Here is a 20,878-nt window from a genome sequence, read left to right on the forward strand (position 1 = left end):
CATCAGTAAATTTTGACCTCCCTCAAACACATGTATGTCTGCAGAGTATATCAGCAAAAACGATCTGTGCTGAAACATTGTCTCAAATCACCTTGGGATAGCATAAGAATGATCAGACTATTAAAAAGTGCAATTATGCCTTTTCCAATTTGGCTGCCTGCTTTCTGCACACTGTCTCCTGTTCTTCCATAGAAAATGATGGGTTTACCTGTCTCTCCATGTCATACCCCGTGCCTTTGCACACTCTTAGATCGTTCTAGTTGCATTAGTGTGCAGCAGGTGAGGTTTTTAAAACTTCCTTGGACATCTGTGTATACAATGCAAACATATATTACTGTTAGGATAAAGAGTGAGCTGCTGTGTTTCCATGTTTTGTGGGTTTGTTTCATTTTTATTTTGTTTTGCTTGGTGGGTTTTTTTGAAAATCAATGTCTGGTTTTTGGTAGCTGAAAAGTGCATTTAAATTATGGAAAGAAAAATTAAACTCCTTGTGGCTCGTTATTCCTGCATATATCTCACCCTCTGTATTTCAGAAAAAATGTAAAATCAAGGACTACACAGGCTTTTAGAACAAAAGATGAAGTTATTAACCCAGAAAACAAATGGTCTATTTTCCATCTTTTTTTACTTGTGAAGGACATGATGTTGAATAAACAGAATACAGTTCATTTTTTAATTAATTGATTAAAAATGCTGAAAGGCATATTATTTTTTTTAAAGAAAATATGCATACCTTGGTAATTTTGCTCTTATTTCTTAATTCTATTAAGCTTGAAGAAGCATGTTCACATTGATTGATACGGAAGAGTGCTGACTGTTTGTCAGTGGAAGGGAGGAGGGTTCTGAGCACTAGCTGCTTGTTCCTGTCATACTGAGAGCACTAATGGGCACCAGCTGGGCTGTAGCTATAGCAGCTTCACCACTTCAGCCTCGCACAGCACGAGCTGCTGTGGCAATGCTGCAGAAGGGCCTCCTGTGCAGATTTAGGAAGTACACACTTCAGTTGTTGTTCCCTGGGCAACAGAATAACTGCAGACAGCTGGCTTTGCACCACCTGAGCTGATCAAAGAGCAAACCCTGTCAGGCACTGATACTTCAGCTCCTCCAGCTTTAGTGTGAATGTCTGCAGGCAGTGATGTAGGAAGCACTGTCATTCAGGTTTCAAGGTTAAACACAGGGGAATGAAGTAGAGTGACAGCAAAAAGTAATATGAAAACATTGCTCCTGTAGATAGTGCAGTCAGGTGTGTATAGCTATTGGTGATCAAGAATTAACTTTAAAATATTAAATTACTGATGTACATATGAAATATCTTTTAGAATTATTCAGAAAGAGACTGGGAGGCTAGCAATAATTGGCTTAAATTTCGGGAGAAGGAAGAACAACCAAGGCTGATAGATCATGTTTTTCATTAAGAAAGACCATAAAGAATGATTGAACATAAAGATTAAAGTGGTATGTAAAATGATATGGCTGTGAAGAACCTATATCTGGTTTGCTGGAAGCTTCTGACAGGTCAGGACTGCAGCAGCATGGTGGGCTTTATTCAGCAAGTGATGCCAGAAGCATGAAAGGTGGATGATTGAGCAGTAGTGAACTGTAACATTGTCCAGTGTGGACTGTATAATTGGGATTAAGATCCACTTGGATATGTTGGATGAGATGGAGGGGTGGGAGGGGCAGGTGGTAATGTCTGTAAATGTCCACTGAACTCTTCTCTTGTACTTCCTTTATATTATAGTAATATCCACTTAACCCTTTGCTTAAGAGGGGTGCTAACTTCTTAAAATACTCTTTTAAACTTTGTTGTGAAATAATAATGATTATTTTTAATTACTCCTCTTAAAATAAGTTTCTCCTTTATTTTTTTCTAATATCTGTATTTACTTCAAAAGGTAGTAGCTTCCCTTTTGCAGAAGCAGCTTCAGGGAGTGAACATGGGTGAAGGATAATACTGACTTTTAGTGAGTCCTAAATGTGGATCTGTCCTGAAACAGGAAGGGGAACAGATTTGGTGTGTTTCTAAATGTACTCAGTCCTCATTTGCTGAAACTGCAGAATATTGATTAGTAGCCACACTTCCATTGAGGGTTTGCTTTTTATATTCCATATATTCTTTGAATTTTTTTGTATTTCATATTTGTTTTAGTAACATTTGATGAAAGTCTCTCTAAAGTAGTTTCAGGTGGTGTTTTTGCCTTTTGTTTTGTTGGGGTTTTTTTTGTTTTGCCTTGGGGACAAATTAGACTCTGTATTTCTTGTTTGGCTCTTCTGATTTACTGCATCAGTGGTCCACATATCAGTTAGTTTCTTAGTATGTTTACTGAGGTTGCATGTTAAGTCTTTTAAAAGAACTTATTTATTACAGGGAATAAATTAAGAAGACTGTGTAAACATATTTTATTGTATCTGATGTTCAGTTGTATTCTTTGTAGTTTTGCAGTCTGTGGCATTTTCTGAAGGAATCCTTATAAGAATTCTGAATTACTTAAAATTTTAAGTTTGTCTGTCTAAGTCTGGAAACGTGCTACAGCTCACTTCTTTCATTCTGCAAGGCTTTAACTGTAGGAATTGCTGATGCAAAATCAAGAGCGATGTGAAGTACATAGGCTATCCTTTCTAGCTTTAAAAACTACCAGTTCATAAAAAAATTGTAATTTTCTACAGCAGCAGGAATGACTTTCAGTGTCCTGAACAACTGTATGGCATCTGGAATCAGCATTGTTCTTATATCCACAGATTTTTATTTTTGCATCCAGCACAGAAATGATTGTGTTGTTTTTAAGGGATGTCTACTGGCTACCGTGTTCAGCAGCAGCAGCAACAGTGCCATGAATTGATTTGCTGTGCGTGATGGAACTTTATCAAGGAGTAACAACTACCTGTAGTTAACCTTACGGTGTTTGTTTTTGAACTCTGGTCAGTAACTTCTTGTTATTTTCAAATTTCAGGCAGGTATTTTTTCCCCAGGCTTATTTCTCACTCTTAATTTAAGTTGGAGCGGTTCTCCAAGAGGAACAGTGTTTGGATGAAGATATAATAACAAATGGAATCCCATCATAAATCGGATGTCCCACCAATCTACAGCTTTTGCTTTTTTTTCTGTGTTGGAAACAGCTGGCGGTATAAAGCTAAAAATTGTCATGGAAATAGTCCTCATTGAGAAGTCCTTTTGGTACTGCAGGGAAAATTGATATTAACTGACCATGTTGTGACCCCTTGCAAATTGCACACTCCTTATATAGAGGGTTTTCTGGCTTGCTCAACTTGTAAAGTTGGCACCAACAATGGCCTCATGTTCTATAGCCATGATTATCTCTTAGGCTTTGGCTGAACTCAACGAAGTTTGAACTCAGTAAAGTTTATTTCTTACATTTGATTACTGTACTCCTATTGCTACCAGTTTAATGTGTAGTTGCTTCCTAATTCAGTGCTGTCAAAGTATGGGATTACTTGTTTATTCCTTAAATTCTGTTTTGCTTGTTTGTAAGCCTGGATCATTTCAACAGAACTAGGTAGATGAAACTATGTGCAGTCACTCCAGCAGATATTATCCTCTGCCCAGGATATAATATTGGTGGACTTGGGGAAATGGTGCATAACAGAGGATTGTTGTAGTTGGAACAAGTACATTTAACTCCATCCTTAGCTGTACCTAGCAAAACTACACTGAAGATGTGTGATGAATTTGAAAAGGGATGAGAAGGAACAAATATTTCCCCCTCTTGAATGAGGATGAATAAATATGACAAAGATTCAATAGTTCATTGTCTCATTTCTGGATCATTTAATGTGAACAATGCGTGAGGAATACAGTGGGACATCCTTCTTCAAACCTTTGACTTACTCTCTATGAAAGTTCAGTAGTGCTTAGTAAACCTTGTAACATTTTTCTTAATATACTCAGTGATAAAACTTCAACATAACCTTATCTGTTCTCTTCTGCATTGGTGCTGTGACATAAATAAAAATTCTTGTTTCAATATGCAAAAAAATGGTTTTCAACTAAAGGAATGCATAGGTGCACGACATAGAGACACCCTATTTTTACCTGGTTTTTCTTTCTTTTACAGAATAACTGCCATTGCCATTTAAATATTAGTTTCATACTTGTCTTTTAGCATTTTAAAGAGATAATGTGAGAGCTGCTAGATAAAAACATTGTCATTTTGTATGCGTATGTGCAGTAATGTGATGTGAAGATAGTAAAAGATGGGGAAACCTGGAGTTTCGTTTTGCCTGTAGGCATTCCGGATAAGCAGTGGCACTACAGAGGTGGTAGTGAAATTACCCACTAACACTGGATTTTTAAATTTTCATATGATCACTTGGGAAATAAGGCTATATGGGTAATGCCACAAATACTGTATACTGTTAGTGAGCTTTTCATGTGGCCATGGGAAGCTTGTGGGACTTAGATTTCAATGTAGTGAGAATTCCTGTTTGTGGATTTTGTGTTTGTAGGTTTGTAGCTAGTGGTTATTCTATTAAGAGGAATTGTGACCCAGAAAAGACTCCACTTCATCTATCAGAAGAGTGGCACTTTCACTCAGCACTTAGATTTGCCCTCTCTTTTACAAGAGAGAAAATGGTATATTTTAAAAAGTTCCTTATATAAAGGTAAATTAAGCCTTCCTTAAGGCCAGCCACATCTAAAATTCTCTGGGTGGCTCTGGAAATTCCCTTTTGGTGTCACACATCTGGGAATTAACAAAGTGTTAGAACTCTCCAAGGAGAAGTTAGTAGTGCTCTGAATAAAGGCTTTATTCTACAGATTTCAGCCATGTATCTAATTCCAGAATTTCTCCAAAATTTAAACCACCAAAATTTCTCCAAAAGTTTTCAAACCACCAAAGTGTTATAGGAGGCTGGATCACCTCAAGTTTCTAGGGGATTTTTCTCTCAATATATATACACACATGCATATACACTCATGCTTTGGCTCCTTCAGTCTTCAAAATGATGCTTGTTTAGTTGTTTTAGGGTTTTCAGTCTGGAAAACTGATTGTGCAAGGAGCTAATACTCCAGTTTGAAGAAGCTAAAATACCATTTCAAGGCTGTCTTTAAGATTGTGGTGCTGTGGTTAGAGCAAAGATATCTTGAGAATATTTTTCCCCACCTTCCTCCATCTAAAACCTTTATTGCACAAAGCAGCAATACTTGCAATTTGAATCTTTTTATGGAATATAAATTTGATGTTGCACTTCAGTCTTTGATTTTCAGTCTTCCCTCAACTGATTTGGCCTATGTGGAAGTAATTTATTTTTTGTTAAGGATGAGAATTCATATTATATGGTGCCTCTGTAATTACTCATTTCTCTTGCTTACGACAAAGAGAGCTCGGTATTACAGAGTTTATTACAGGGATTTGTTTCCTTTTCTTTTCTGGTATTCAGAAGACAGCTAAATTTGACCGCTGTATATTTGCAAGTTTGGTGCTTTATAGGTGTGTGTATATGATGTGTTCTCACTGCTTCTTGAACAGATGCAGTGCATTGAAATGTTAATGCATTTGCTCCATGTTTTACCAACCAGAGTTTGAAATAATTTTGGGACCACCTAGCCATCTACTAGCAAGAAAAGTTGAAACCATAAGAATGTGGTCTGTTGTAACTTGTCAGAAAAAAATATGGTGTAGGAGGTGATCATGCAAGTTTTACAGGCAGCTTCACAATTATCAGAGAATTTTAAGAAAAGTGGAATAACAGCAGATTTTTATAAATCAAATGAGAAATCTGATTTGAAACTGAACCAGGATAGTGAAACATCAATGCTGGATGTTGCTGTACATGTCACACATGAGATAAGGAAGGGGTCCCTGGAAAGGGTTTCTGTATTCAGATACCTGCTATGTAAGATGGCCTTCATAATCTCATTATATTTGCATATATTCTAGTAGAAGTCATTTTAAATTTATCAAAAGTGAAAAATACTTAAAATCAGTCTCTATCCCTTTAAAAATCTGGCTGCATAAAAATTTCTATTTGTTAGCTAGCTTGTAAAATTCAGCCACAAAAAAACCCTCCAAACCAAACTAACCCAAACTACACCCCTCCATCCCAAAGCTACTTCAGAAGTGATAGTTGATTCTCATTTTTAATTATGTCATCAATCGTACCATAAATTTTAAGAATTGGGCTCACCACTGATTACTAGTTGAACCTACTAGTTAACCTACTAACCTTGTAGGTTAAATTTCAACTAAAAAGAAAAAGGTAATATTTATTAGGTAATTCTTGGGGAAGATAGGACCTATCAGTGTATTCAAAAGTGTTTTGTGCAGAGTACTTTTTTTTTAAAATCTGTTTCCTGAATATTAGGTTTCTTTGTGACATTTTAAAGTTCTCTTAAGACTCTCAGTGCTGTGCTGGAGAGGAAAGATGGCTTGAGGAGCATGTAGTTTGTTTCCCATTATTTGCTTTTGTGATTCTCTGCCATGATCTTAATAATAGTGGAAAAGCTAATGCTTTATATGCATGGTACAGACGTTTTAGTAGTTATAATCTACCAGAAACTGTTCATTACTGGTCTGTCACATTGAAGTGAAACATTTGATAAGTCTCCCGCTCTTTAGCTATATTGCACTTTAAGTTATTTATTACTTGAATGGTGTACCAAGCACACTGTGTGTTGGTTTGCCCTTTCCTAAGGAAAGGTAGCCATGCTCTGCTGCTTTCTTCTCTTCCTCAGTGGCATGTGGATCTAGAGTAAACAATTTGCCTGGAATGATTTGGAAATAGCCGTTTAGTTAGTATGCTCTACAATTAGCAAAAGTTCAATTAAGTGTTAATAAATAAGGGATTTTCTATGACCTTTAGATGTATGGTCTCCTTTTACTGTATTCAACTTGTATATCCAAATAACTGTAGAACAGTTATGTGCATCATACATATAATTTGTGCTCAGCACAATCTGTCAAATATCCAGGGATTGTGTGTTCTGAATTCATATAAAGTCTTCCTCCTATACCTGTTTCCTGTTGCAGAAATGGCTTTTTTTTCCCTCCAGGTTTCACCTAATGACCTTTTTTTTTAAAAAAAATTTCATATGACTGCATTTTAAACATTTCTTCATTCTTGTATTCAGGACTTACTATGTATCAGTTACTTTTTGTCCTATTCTGTGTTGTTCGGCTGCCTCTTTTTCCATATAGAATATCCAGATTGGTGACCTTTATAATACATGGTTTTTTCCTCTGTTAGTATCATTTTAGGCTGAGAAGGACTTTTCAGTGTCCTTGCTTCCTCTTGAAAACACTCTCATCACATGCAGCTGCTGCCACTTTCCTTCCACTGATGAAGTTGGTCGCGTTTGCTCACGGCTCTGTAATCAGACACTCTTGACTAAAATCATCTAAAATGTACTTGGAGATAGGGGCCTGTAAAATGACCTCAGAAGAGAAGATGTATCATTTCTTGCTGCTTATCCTCTGGACTTCTCGTGTAGCTCATCCTGCAGCCAGCAGTTGCTCCCCCTGCTTTTGCTCACTGTGGCTGTTGCTGGTTCCTTTGTTCCCGCTGGAGTGAATCGCACCGACCTGTTCATCCTCACTGAACCCTGCACCAGTGCTGGAACAGTGTGAACATAGGCACTGCTGCTCTGCTCTCCTCCCATTCTGCACTGCTACAAATTGCTGTATTGGGTGATGGGCGCTGCCATATGTGCACAGACCATATGGTATTTTCTCCTCAATCTACAGTTGCCTTGTTTTTCATACACTGTAATACTTTGCTATATGCATGTAAGTTCAGTTTGTCTTTTGGAAGCCATTTTTGTTTGCTGGGGTTAGAGGCATATACTTACTTAGGAAACCTAATTTTGCAATAAACAGTTGCTGGTAGTAAAGGATATGAGATAACGCTCTGGATTAAACTGGAGATAGATGTTAGAAGTGTTTAAATGATGTCTGTATCTTTACTGTTAAGGAATCAAGCAATGTAACTTGTCATATTCATTAACATCAGTATGGGGAATGAAACTTGGAAAACATTCATCCCGAAGAGTTTTCATGAGCACCTAATTTTGCTTTTGTTCAGGAAGACACATGTCAAATACATGCTAATTATGAGTTCTGCAGCACCTTGACTGCTGACTTGAGGTCTGCGTCTGTAGCCACTTTCTGCATTCTTTGAATTCATCTTGGTATAAGATTTTTAAATATTTCAAACAGCAGATGTGCATTGCTTATAGATTTGTGTAAATGTTGGTGCAGTGTGTACAAAATGCATCTCCCATACAATGATCTGTTGACATTATTCTCTGTTGCTTAGCTTCAGACACTAAAGTCATGACATGTGCTGCTGTTTGGAGGATGCCGAAGGAATTGGAATCAGGCAGTCATGAATCCCCTGATGATTCATCAAGCAACACTCAAACCCTGGAGCTACTCTGTCACCTTGACAACACAGCCCATGGCAATATGGCCTGGTAGGATTCTGCATATTTTATACTTCTAGAAAAAGCCTAAAGGATAGACCCATGCTGTTAGTTTTGTGCAGATTTATATTGAAGAAACTATGCTATGCACCCTAAAAGTATTCCATCTTTAAAAAAAAAGTATAAATTGGATTTTTAGTCCCAGATGTTTCATAGATTAAAAACATATATTAAAGTCCTGCAAGCACATATGGAGGAGTAACAGCCTGTGTACTGCTTGAATGTGTTTTTCCCCACCTGCCCCCATCTAAAGCCTTTGTTGCACAAAGGTATAATACTTAGAATTTGAATCTTTTGGAATGTAAATATGATGTTGCATCTAAGTTTTTCTTTTTAGTCTTTACTCAACTGATTTAGTGTGAGTAATTTATTGTTTTATAAGGATAAGAATTCATTATGTTACATGATGCCTGTGTAACTACTCTTTATCTGTTGTATAAGTCAAGACAAGGAGAGCTGCAATACAGCAAGAGATTATTACAGAAGTTGGTTCCCCTTTCTGTTATTTAAGAGGAAGTTGAATTTGTCCATTATGTATTTGCAAGTTTGGTGCTTTATGGATGTGGGTATATGACATGTTCCCACTGCTTCCTGACCAGATGCAGGACATAGAAGTTTTAAGCATCCATTTCTAGCCACAGATGTCTGGTTTGAGCCTTGCAGATTAAATTTTAACCAAAGAAAGAGGGTAAATTGAAGATGCTATTTATTGGGCAGGTCTTGAAAAGATAGGACATATCAGTGCGTTCAAAATGTATAGATGACTTTTTTCCTAACATACAGGTTTTCTGAGTGTTAAATTTCTTCATTGTAGCATCCTTTAATTCTTTGCTGCATCTTTTAATATGAGTAGTCCTCCTTGTAATTATTTTAATTTTTAATTTCACTTTTTATTGTGGACACTTTTTGATAATTAATATTCCCTACTAAATTGGAGAGATTTTGTTGTTTGTTTTAATCTTTTAAGCTTTGTGCTTTTTGTCTTTTAATTTTCATAATCAGTTTCTGTCAGATGCCAGAATGCCAGAACTTTGTATGGTAGCTAGATCACTAAAGGATGAATAGGAGGCATATAACTGCTTTATTATATGAATTATATGAATGCTCAGAATTTGTTTTTTGCTCTAATAACAGCTGATAACAAGCTCATGAGCAGTTTTCAGTCATCTGCTATCTGATTTTGTTCAGTACTTAGTGCTTACAAATATCTACTGCTATTTAATGCCCTTTACCTATGTGCCTGTGTATATATATGCATGGAGATTTGAAAATATTTAGTGTTACAGAGAGATAAAAGGTGTTAAGAGAATACTTGGCATTAGTATTCCTCAAATCATCTCAGGAAAGCACAGCTGAGTTAGAGGATCTTGCTTTAGAGCAGACTTTTCTATTCCCTTCTCATGCATATTGGACACAACTCATAAATGAGTAAATTAGGCCTTTTGTGCTAAATGTGTCACATAAAGGCCACACCCCACTGAGTGGTGTGTTGTCTGCAAATGGCAAGGTAAATTTCTTTGTATTACACTACTTAAGTGTTTAGAAAAACATGAAGCCCTTAGACAGTAATGGTGTGGTTGCTGCTGGAACCAAACAGGAATCAGAAAAGCCATTTTTGTCAATGCCAAGTATAAACACTTCTCAAACCACAATGTAAGGCCAGTGTTCTGGTGTGCACAGCCACTGTGAGATCAGTGGTGGTCTTACACCATATACTTGCATACTGTCATTTGCCTTGCCATTAGAGCACACATACCCTTTATGTTTTGCCTGGAAAACCACAGGCTGAATGCTGGATCCGAGTTTAGTGCGAACATGATCCACACCATGCTGGAGCAGTGTGAATACAGCCATGAATGACTGGATACAGGCTTCATTTTTTAAGTTAATTTTGACTATTATTAGTCAGAATGCATGCTAAAAAAGATTAAATAAAAAACTGGGCTTCTATCATATCTTTATATGCAGGGCCTGGCGGAGTGGGCAGAGTTGCCAGTACTGTTTAGAGATGGAGCGTGTAATGTTGGTGTCAACCTTTGTGACAGTGGCTCCAGATAGCAGCTTGTAGCAAGATATCTTTTGTGTGTCTTGGTATCCATTGCACAAATGCTTCATGAGATTTATGGATCTGGTTGCAGATCATAAGTAATTGAGGTTTGATTTTAAATCAGGAGAAAAAGCAAAACTATCTTGAACATGCAACTGGTTATGTATTCTAGCATCTACCATCATCCTCAGGGCTTTATTTGCTTGTAGTTTTTCCTCATGTTTAACTTGTTTTACTTCCTTCCTTATCATGATTTTTTCAGGGTAAGCCTGGTAGTTGAAATTTACCTCACAGATTTTTGTTTCTAGTATCATGCACTAAGAAACACATGGGGTGAATTTTTTTCTAGGTCTGGTGTGTCAGGAATTGGTTTTGTTCAACTCTGTACTGATGCTAAGAACTGATTCTGCAATTTTTACCTTTCTCATCTCCTTTATGGAATTCTGTGCTCCAATTTCTCTGAAATTTTTTACTAAAAACCAGCAGAGACATGCTTAATACCAGTTCTCTTTTGTAAACCAAGACCAAAAGAGGGTTTTCAATTGATTGTGACTAAATCTTTAACTTTGCTGTTGTGTTACTGAACACTGTGCCCTTCCCACTCAAGATCTATTGAAATAATTTCCTAGTCTTAACAAAACCTTTGCAAAAATCTAATATCCAAGACATTACGGGAAAATGAAAAAGAAATTTGCTTTTCTACGGTTCCATTTTATCTAGATTGCATAAGTTACTGTGTTTAAAAATTAAGCATAACCTTTCATTTTTATCTGACGTTGTTTAGTGACTCCAAGCTTTGAATTTGGGACTCATCAGCATTTTTACTCAAACTCTTGTATGGCATAAAGAGAGTTCAAAAAATTAAACAGATGCTTAAATTAGGCCAACAAATAGGCCTGTTAATTGTTCTGTTTGATTCTAGTCTAAGATTTTTTCATCCTCTGCCTGCTGTTCCTCATGTAAGCCAAAATGGAAGGATTTCAAGTGCAAAAATCCTGGGTGAATTACTTTCAGTGTGGAAAACCCCAGATACACACAGAAATTTGTGTGTTAAAAAGAAAAAAGTCTTTTCAACAAATTCCTTCTGTAGATAAGTGTATGTGTTCATAGACAGTTAAACTCATATGAGAGCAAGCATGTTGGTCTATGCAATGTTGTAAGATTCAACTAAAGGAACTTGCTACTGGTTATCTTGCAAGAAGCAGTTCTGTCCAAAGTATTGTCTGTATAGGAGAGGCCAAGGAAATGGGACAGCAGTTAATGAGATGTTGATTATTCCTCTGAGTGCAGCATGGAGGAATCCCCAGAACTCTTGTCTGGTAAACCCCTGAAGACTTGTATTTTAGTATTTAGAATAGTAACCTCCTGTTCTCTCTCAGTTTTTGCTGCAGACTCTTTTGGTAGTAGACTTGACAGGATAGTCCTTGGAGAAAGAAGATACTGCAGACCATAAGAGAAAGTATAATCTGTGAGATCTTGAATTCATAACACAGCAGGGAGTTTCTCTTGATTCTGCTGGAAGCAGGCTTGCCTCTCAATGCTTAGCATCTTACTTTTTGCTTTCCAAAGGTGGCAGATATAAAATAGGGCAGATCCTGTTCAGTACTAAGCTATGTACTTCAAAAGAGAGGGGAACAAGTGAAGTAAGTTGGATTGTGATCTAAATGTGGAATAAAATGAAAATAAATAAGGGGAAGTGTTAGATGAACAGTGAAATACAACTGTAAAGGGAAAATTAATGGAGGTTACAGAGGCAATATAAGTGGAGACTCAATTCTGAGAAATCTGAAAGGTGAGGAGTGAAGAATTCATTTTCTATGTAGAGCACAAGAGCTGCTAAAAATTGTTTGAAAGGGATGAATGAATATGTTAATAATAATGATAGGTTACTTCATTAGGCTGCTTTACTAGCTCAGGTTGATTTTTTTTTTTTTTTGGTGTATCCCACTCAATCAATCCTAGATATGAACATGCAAATATGACCATATCTAAGAGACTGTAGAGAGGAAGAGAAATTATCAATTCTTTAGAGTCACAGATGTTTCAAGAACTCCAGGATGTTTATCACTAAAATATTAAATTAAAACTTTGAATTCACAAAGGAGCAAGCTATTATAAATGAGCCATTCCCACAGATTTTAAATACTTAGGTTTTATTTGGCATTTTATTGAAGGTCTCCAAGTAGAGTACAGAGAAGTACCGTCTCTTCCTTGGCCATACACGGTACAAATCAACCTCAAGGCTGGCTTTTTACAGAAGTACAAAATTCGCCCTTATCATCCTTTCAACTTGAGTAGAAATTTAATACATAACATTTTATTGCTTCATCATGTTCATTCCATTATTGCACACAGTCACCTGATCAAAGTTAGGCTCATTCATAATTGATGCCCTGAAGACAGATGACTGAAATCCAGAAGTGTTTTACTTAATTTTTTGGCCTTTAAATTTATTTTAAAAAACCCAAAAGTCCACAAAATCAAGCCATCCCAAAACATTTTCAAGTAAAAAAGCCAAGTAAGAGAATATGGAACTCAAAAGTGAAAACAGTGTTTTTAATAGCTCTAACACTTTCATGTGTTATTGAGGTATCACTTCTCTTTCCTGTCATGATGTTGGTGATGTTACTTCTTCTCTACAACTCCTTGTAAGCTTCAGGATGTATGTGTAAAAGTTCTACCTTAGGGTTTCATTTAAAAAAAAAAAAAAAGAGAAAGTCTAAAATAATTTAATAGTTCGTACCTAATGAATATAAACCTGAAAGTAACAATACTTTTAGAACCATCATATGGTCTTGAATATGTGGTACAGTAACTGTTAGAGATGTTTCATAGCAAAGGCATGTAATAAATGCAATCATAAGTTTTTTAATGTTACCTTATTTTAACACTTTGTATGTCCTACTACCTGGAATATAATTGTGAGGAGAGAGCTCCCTCTGATATTTGTATAGAGGTTTCTTTGAGAGTGTCAGGACTGTCAGTTCCATATTCTAGAGTATAAAATTAACTCTGGATTTTTGAGTGGGGGGTGAGGGAGGCTGGGTTGTAACAGCTGCCCAGCAGGTATTAATTGTATCTTCACATGATGCACAAAATTTCAGAGCCATCTGAAATTGTCAGCATTTAAGGATAATTCTTCACACTTGGTTCATTCTACATATTCCATCAGCCACTTCTGATATTACAGTAAGTATAGAGACAGTTTTTTTGGACTAACTTACTAAGTGACAGCTTTCACTGGGTATGTATCTTAACAACTTCTTATCAATGCTGATAATGCCCTTTATATTTTGATCCTTTCTAAGATGGTAAAAGTTTAAACTGTATTCATGTCTCTGTTCTCTTCATAATTCCACGTGGTCCTGAATTCTTAACAGGATTTTGGTCTCTTGAATCTTTGATTTGCCTTTATTGTAAAAAAAATAATTTATTATATATAAATACAAATGTTCAGTGTTCAACCATTAGATGACTTTCTTACATTTTCTTACATTTAAAATATGTCTCAAACCAGCAGAGGAATTTAGAATACTCATTTTCTCATTTTCATTCCATTGAATGTTTGTGGTAATTTTGAGTGGTTGGTATTGTGCAATTTTAAAAGTTAGAGCTCTTCAATGTAATTATTTTTCTAGGGAATAAATGTGATTGATTAATTGGATACTGAAATAATAGAACTTTGTTTTATATGCCCTGTATATTATGTTAGCTTTTAATCAGAATTTGACTCCACTCATGTAAAGAGGGAAACTTAGTCAAGCTAAAATCTGACACTGAAGCAAGTACTAAAGGGAAAAGTAAGTATTTGTTCATTTCTGTGAACTTACTATATGTATTCGGTTAACTTATAACTTCTAATAAGTTAAAAAGATTCCATATGCTTGAATGAAAATTAGTTTTTATGAGCTCTTTGCAGCTGTTTTTGTTTAGTTTGGATTCATAAATCATGATACAGAAAATAGTGCAGAAAATAGAAATTGTGTTACTCTGCTAGTTAAAAAAAGGGATTTGGAGAGTAGTATTTTACTTTCCCATCCCAACTTGAGCATAGTTCAGTTTCTGTTCTTACCATATTCCCCAGTGTAAGTTAGTTGAGATTTTTCCCCACTGAAAGAAAATTTAGCTGTTTTTAATAGGGGTTTTCTTCCTCTTTGTAATGTCACTTAAGCTATTCATACCACTAAAAAAATGAGGCTTGAAGTCTGCCTCAGCTGATTTTGCAGGTGAAATAGATACTTCTGTTTATTCTACTACTATTCTTTTTGTTGTAATAGTTTTATGTTCAGTCTTACTGAATTGCTTAAGATGTTAGTGGGAAATATTAAAGAAAAACAGTGTTGGAGAACTGTGAAAAAATCAGTTATGCAGGAAAAATTTAAATGTTCATGAGGAACTAACTGAACAGGTGCCCCTGTTTTCTTGGTATCAGACTCCAGTTTGCTCTCCAAAGCCCCGTTAAGAATTTATTATTTAGAATATTTATCCCTTAGGGTATAATTCTTTCCAGCACAGTATTCTGGGATGACTATAGATGTAGCAATGTTGCTGCTGACACTTGCTTACATAGTAGTTAAAAATTCAGGGTTTTGAAATGTCTTTTGGATGCCTGTTGGATGAAAGAATTGACCCTTGTACATTTGTGATCAAGTGTATCTATTTGGTAAAATGTCTGTGAGACCTGAAGGGTTGCCCTGCAGCCTCCCACTGTCCATCCATCCCAGTGTTCGTGCTCCAGCAATGGTGATGGAGAGGTAAATTAGGGAGAGCACATCAGTTACAGTTCCAGCTGCTTCTTGCAGTCTCTTCACCTCAAATTCTCCCAGAATTAGCAGTTGCTGGATTAGAGGTTTTAGAGGGTATATCTATGCTAGGTCTGTGTAAATCTTTAGCATTCTGTTCTTCTGATCAGGAGTGGTGATTTTCTTCAACTGTCAATGCAGATCTAGGCAACCTAGATCATCTAAGGCATGTGTTTTAAATCACTGGAGAAATATACTCAGAGGAATATTCTGCTTTGGTAGCTTTGAAAAATCCCTTATGAAAACACTCAAATTGTCCCTCTCAAAAGTTGATAGGTTTTTTTCTTTAAGGTAAGTCTGCAGAGATTGTTTTTGTAAATAGGTTTGTTTCAGCCCTTAATTTTTGCCTTAGTGTGTGGAAAAAAATAATGTCATCCTGAGGCCTCCAGAGGCTGGACAAGAGTTTTACCTGTATGTTTTCCTGACAGACACTGATACTACAAAAATATTTTTCCTAGGCTGACTAGCTTAATTGAGCTACAGACAAGCCAGTTATATATTTCTTTCCTGACGTGTCAAACATCCATAATATTCACTTGCGAGTTTTTTAAGCCCTGTTCAAGCAACAGAATAGAAATGGTGTCTGTGGCAGCAGCTGCTTCATGGATAGTGTGTCATATAGATAATTTAATTTAAAAAATTTTAGAAAGAAGTGATTTTTCTGTGGCACCTCCCTTGTTGGGATGCTTTTTTATTTGTAAAGCAGTTTAATTTTCTGATTATAATAATAACACATGAGTCAAAATAAAGCCCAGCTGTCTTGGGGGTTCTTGTCCAAAATAACCCTTCATTTTTTAATTCTCACTGATCAGCAGCTTTTTAGCTAAAATGTTCACCTTACCTTCTAGGTTTTTTTTAGGAAGCTATGGTTCTCGTTTCACCACATCTTCAGTTGCACTCTGAATTAGATCTCAATGTCTGAGGATTTTGAGATGAAGTGTAACTTGTGTTCCCTGCAGCTCAATACACTGTAAAATAGCCAGAACTGATTTCATTCAGAAACGTGGCTGATTTGTAGAGCACTTGGGTAGGGAACAAGATCGTGGGTTCCAGGTTGTACTTGGTCTGAATTCCTGTCTCTTAGAATTAATGTTCTTATTATCTGATAAGCAAGAGTAATCTTTAAATTGGAATCATTGTAATGCAAAGCAGGCACAATATTTGAGTTCTTAATATGTGAATTTTTCTGGTGGGCTGCATGGAAGCTGCAGGATGGTCTGCTGAGTTACCAAATGCATGGGTATATATTCCGTTTTTCAGTGCATGAGTTTTCAGTCCAGCCAAATTTTTCTATTAATAGAAATAAGTGGTTGTCACTTCTGTAATTGCAGTTAAGCAGTAGTTAATGCTTGCTTTGTCCAACAGTTGTGGCATAACTGCAGTTCATTTCAATGAAAGTGTATGCATATTGGTTTTTTTCTTCCTTTGTCTATAATGGAGGACTTTGAATTGTTCTTTTGTAAAAGTTCAGTACGTTTATTGATAAAAGTGTTAACTATCTTTGCAGCACGGCAGAAGATAGTGGGTTCCTTTCATGTGTGCATTTGAGTGAATATTTTAAATACTCTTATTTTTTGCTAAGGTAATGTCCTCTTTAGGATTTAATTTTATTTTTTTGTACTAAAAACTACTAGCTGCAAGCTTTATTGAAGCATCCTGAGCTAGACGATAACAAAACAGGTAAAATACAACATATATAATTGCTTGTCTTCTGTTTATAGATTATTTAAAGAGCAACCATGAAGTTGCCACTCAGTTTCTGCTCCAGTGCAGGGTTTGGGAGGGCTTTTGGGGGAACCGTGAGACCTCCATCACCTTTCCTGGGGGGAAGGGGCCCCACAGCTGAGCTCTGCACTGCCTCTCACCAGAGGTTTGTGCACCACACACCCAAAGCCTCTCTCCCCCCACCCTTTGGTGTGAGGGTCCGTGCGAGCCTGGCAGCTGGCAGCCCTGGGCTGTGGTCTCCAGCTTGATCCCTCTGGGAATGTGTTCTTCTTCCCAGCCCAGGCCTGAGTCACTTGATCTCCATCAACGTGCAGCCCAAGGCTCCATTCAGGGTTTAGGTGGTTTTCTCTGCAGCTTTTATACAGTTTTGCTGTAATAGGCAAAAGTCTTTCATGAAGATGTTTAAGCCATAAATTATAACATTTCAGTCTCCAACCATCTAGTTACTGAATTGATTCACGCAAAAAGCAAAACAAACTAAAAAAACTTGGGTCTAGTCATGGACTTCTGAAAAACTTCAAGCAGTCAGACTTCAACAGGGCTCAAAAGATGAAAACAGCATATCAAATGCTTTTAGAGAGCTGAGGGTTCAGTCATAAAATGGAAAGATGTTTCTCCATTAACCTATTGATACTAAAGTTATGATCTCTACCCTCAGGTATATTGTTGGTGTAAAATTATTGGGAGGCTGCAAAACTTGTTCGCCAAACTGTTAGAAAATTACAAAAATAGAAGCCTATTCTCATAAAATGACAAGTATTCTTTCAGTCCTACTGTTACTTCCAGCAAATTTATTAGGGTTAGAGTGCCTAGTTAGTTAGTGGAGCTGCCCATACTGACTGGTTAAATATGCTGCTTTTCATAGATAGAATAAGAGAGGAGCACTGATTTCTTGCATTCCTTCCTGTATAGCATGAAGTGAATCACAGGTTAAAAGTATATGCTGATTAAGTCATGATGACAGCTGAAGAGTTGGAAGAAGTTTGCATCAAAACTAAGGCTTATGATTTTTGGTGCACCTTCAAAAATCATGCATAACAATCCATACGAACAACTCTGAGGTTTCAAATTAAAGCCTTCTAAAATTAGTGTACATCGAGGTCTCTGGTTGTATTTCTATGTATGCAGAATGACTGCTACAAGTTGCTAGTTAATGGCAGATTTTGGACTTAAAATATATGATGGATTTCATCTAAAGGAAACCAGAAGGAATGTGGTTTAACATATTTTGGTTTAGATTAGATCCACAGAATTAAAATGGCTTTCTAGTTCAAATTCTGATGGATTTTACTGTTGTTTTTCTGTTTCTGTTTTGCAGTGTTATGTGGGAGCCAATGGGAGATGGTAAAAAGATTATTTCACTGGCTGATAACAACATATTATTGTGGGATTTGCAGGAAAGTTCAGCCAAGGCTGTGGTAAGAAATTTTCTTTTAACAAAACATGCTATACTTGAATATAGTCAAAACAGCAGCATTCCTTAGCTTAGAATTTGCTAATCTTTTAACTATTCCTTCAGAAGTATCTCGTTGCCTATAAGGTAGGTGGGGGAAATGAATATTGTACCATTGTCTTATTCAAGCGTGTTTAAGAGTGGTATTTTAGTACCTGTCGGTAGTGGGTAAATGTTTTCTTTGTTCTAGAGTTCCCCTTACTGTCCTTCTGCTTTTATAGTGAGAAATCTAGAATAAAGCAGTTCTGATTTGGTGAATGTCTACAAGTGGAAAAATTAATGATCAGTCAAGCCAAAGATTGCTGAATTCAGATAATGGTGTAGTAACTCACATTGGTTAATACCATGCAGCCCTTTATTTAATTTACAACTCTTGATTGTATAAGCATAATATAAGTTTCTCTATTTGCTATGTACTGATTTGAATTTTCAATGTTAGTTTTATTTAGTAATATACAGTTTATTCAGATTATTTCACCTATTGTTAAAAATGTTATATTCAGGAACATATATAAGAAGTGTCATTGGCATAGATTTTTGTCTGATTATGCCATATGATAGAATGTATGTAGAAAACTTTGAATGATTCCATGTAGTCATTTAGATCAGTGTCTGTGCTTATAAATGGAAACTTGTTATGCCAAGGACATGGCTATTCAATTGATCTGTTGTCACCTTTAACTCCTTAGGTCAGGGTTAATTCTTTTCCTGGATGCACAGAATCAGTTTTTTCAACTTAGTCAATACACTGTGTCCTAAAATCTTTCCTGTTTATACCACCTGACTGCATGCAAATAGATGACAACGTAATATAATATAGTTTAATACTTTGTGTTTATAATTAAGCCCTTTGGGTTCCTTCTCTAGATGAGAAACTTTAGGGGTTTTTCTCACCTGCAATTTCAATAGCTATGTTGCCTTCCAAGGCTTCAAATTAGTATTTGTTTTTATCAAATTGACGTTGAGAGTTTCTGACAGGTTACCTCCAGGAGCTTGTCTGTCAGGCAATGTATCCCCTGCATTACACCTGCATTAATTAGTATTTCTTTCCTAATGTCTGCATACTACACAAACCTTTCTGCAGTATTGAAAAAGTACTTTGGGGTTTGTACTGCTTCCATGCTATGGGTCCTCATGTCTCTTTAAAGTACTGGGACTGCTAGGCAACTTAGCCTAGCTTAACTTTTCCCCTTCTCCTGCTTTCACTCCTTGTGCAGTTCTGTCCTTACTTGCTGAAATTCTTTTGAATGTTAATGAATATTTTCAGTGTTTGACCCCTTTCTCATAACTCTCTCCGATTTTTTCTTAATCCTAACCTCCCTCCCATGGCAGGGGATTGGCATTAAATGATCTTTAAGGCCCCTTTAAACCCAAACCATTCTATGACTGTGATTTCCTCTAGGATGCTGTCTGGTGTATCATCAGTTTCTCTGTGGAAATCTTGTCATGAATGCCAAATTTTATGGGGCTTTTGTTCCTCATTTTATATTGCTTGGGAATTATTTACTAGAATTTTGTATGTTGTGTCTTCCTTATACTATTCCTTTATCAAAACTAAACCCCTACTCTATCACGCAAATATTTGTGCAGATAACTATGACTTCCATTTTCTTTTCCTTCCATTGCTAGAATTATGATCTGTATAATTTTGGAGATGAATAGATGCTATCAAATTTTGTAATTTCAGCATGATTTGAGGAATCAGTATTTTTATCCTCAAAGCAGCATTCAGCTTGCAGATCTTTCAGTATTTCAAGTAGCATTGCTTATTAGAGTATTTTTTAATTGATACTTCTAAAATATTCTTGTACTACATAAAATGTTGATGTCACAAAAGAACTCTAGAAGGCAAAGTGATAAAGGAATTAAGGGGATTTATCTTGTAATATTATATGTTTATATTTTTATGAAAGGAAAATAATACAAGCAAATGTGAAGTTCTATATCAAGGAAACCACCTAATGAAGTAGATATATCAACCCTTGATTGACACCTTCAGATAAGAGCATTTAAAAATCTTTGTTAAAAACCTTTGTTTGCAGAAGTTAAGAATGTTGTTCAGATTTTACAATCAGGCCCTCAGGAGGCTTGATATTGAATTTGACTGATCCTCCGTATTTCCATCTAATCTAGTATCTCATGTGATTGCACTGTAAACAAGCATTATTTGTGATTTAAAATTTTACCTGAGGATAACTGTTTAGCATAATCGGTCTTCTGCTCCAGCAGCTTTGAGTTGTTCTTAGATGATACTTACTTCAATACCAAGTCATACACTGCTGTTAAAGTGAAGCTTGATAAAGTTCACTGAAGATTGACTATCAGAAAACACATCTCCATGCATCAAAATCTTGAGCCCAGTGAATCACTTCTCTGATTATTAGAATTCTTGACATTTTTGAATGTTGAATTTT

General features: G+C 36.2%; 1 protein-coding gene across 2 annotated transcripts in view; it reads left to right on the forward strand.

Annotated features, from left to right (window-relative positions):
* Positions 1-20,878, forward strand: part of EIPR1 (EARP complex and GARP complex interacting protein 1) — a 71,375-nt gene that overhangs the window by 26,581 nt on the left and 23,916 nt on the right. For both annotated transcript variants that reach the window (XM_059467744.1, XM_059467745.1), the window contains exons 4-5: positions 8,272-8,428; positions 18,330-18,429. In XM_059467744.1, coding sequence (XP_059323727.1) covers positions 8,272-8,428; positions 18,330-18,429 — 257 coding nt within the window. The remainder of the gene's footprint in view (positions 1-8,271; positions 8,429-18,329; positions 18,430-20,878) is intronic.

This window comes from Ammospiza nelsoni, chromosome 3 (assembly GCF_027579445.1).
Source record: "Ammospiza nelsoni isolate bAmmNel1 chromosome 3, bAmmNel1.pri, whole genome shotgun sequence".
NCBI classification, from domain to species: Eukaryota; Metazoa; Chordata; class Aves; order Passeriformes; family Passerellidae; genus Ammospiza; species Ammospiza nelsoni.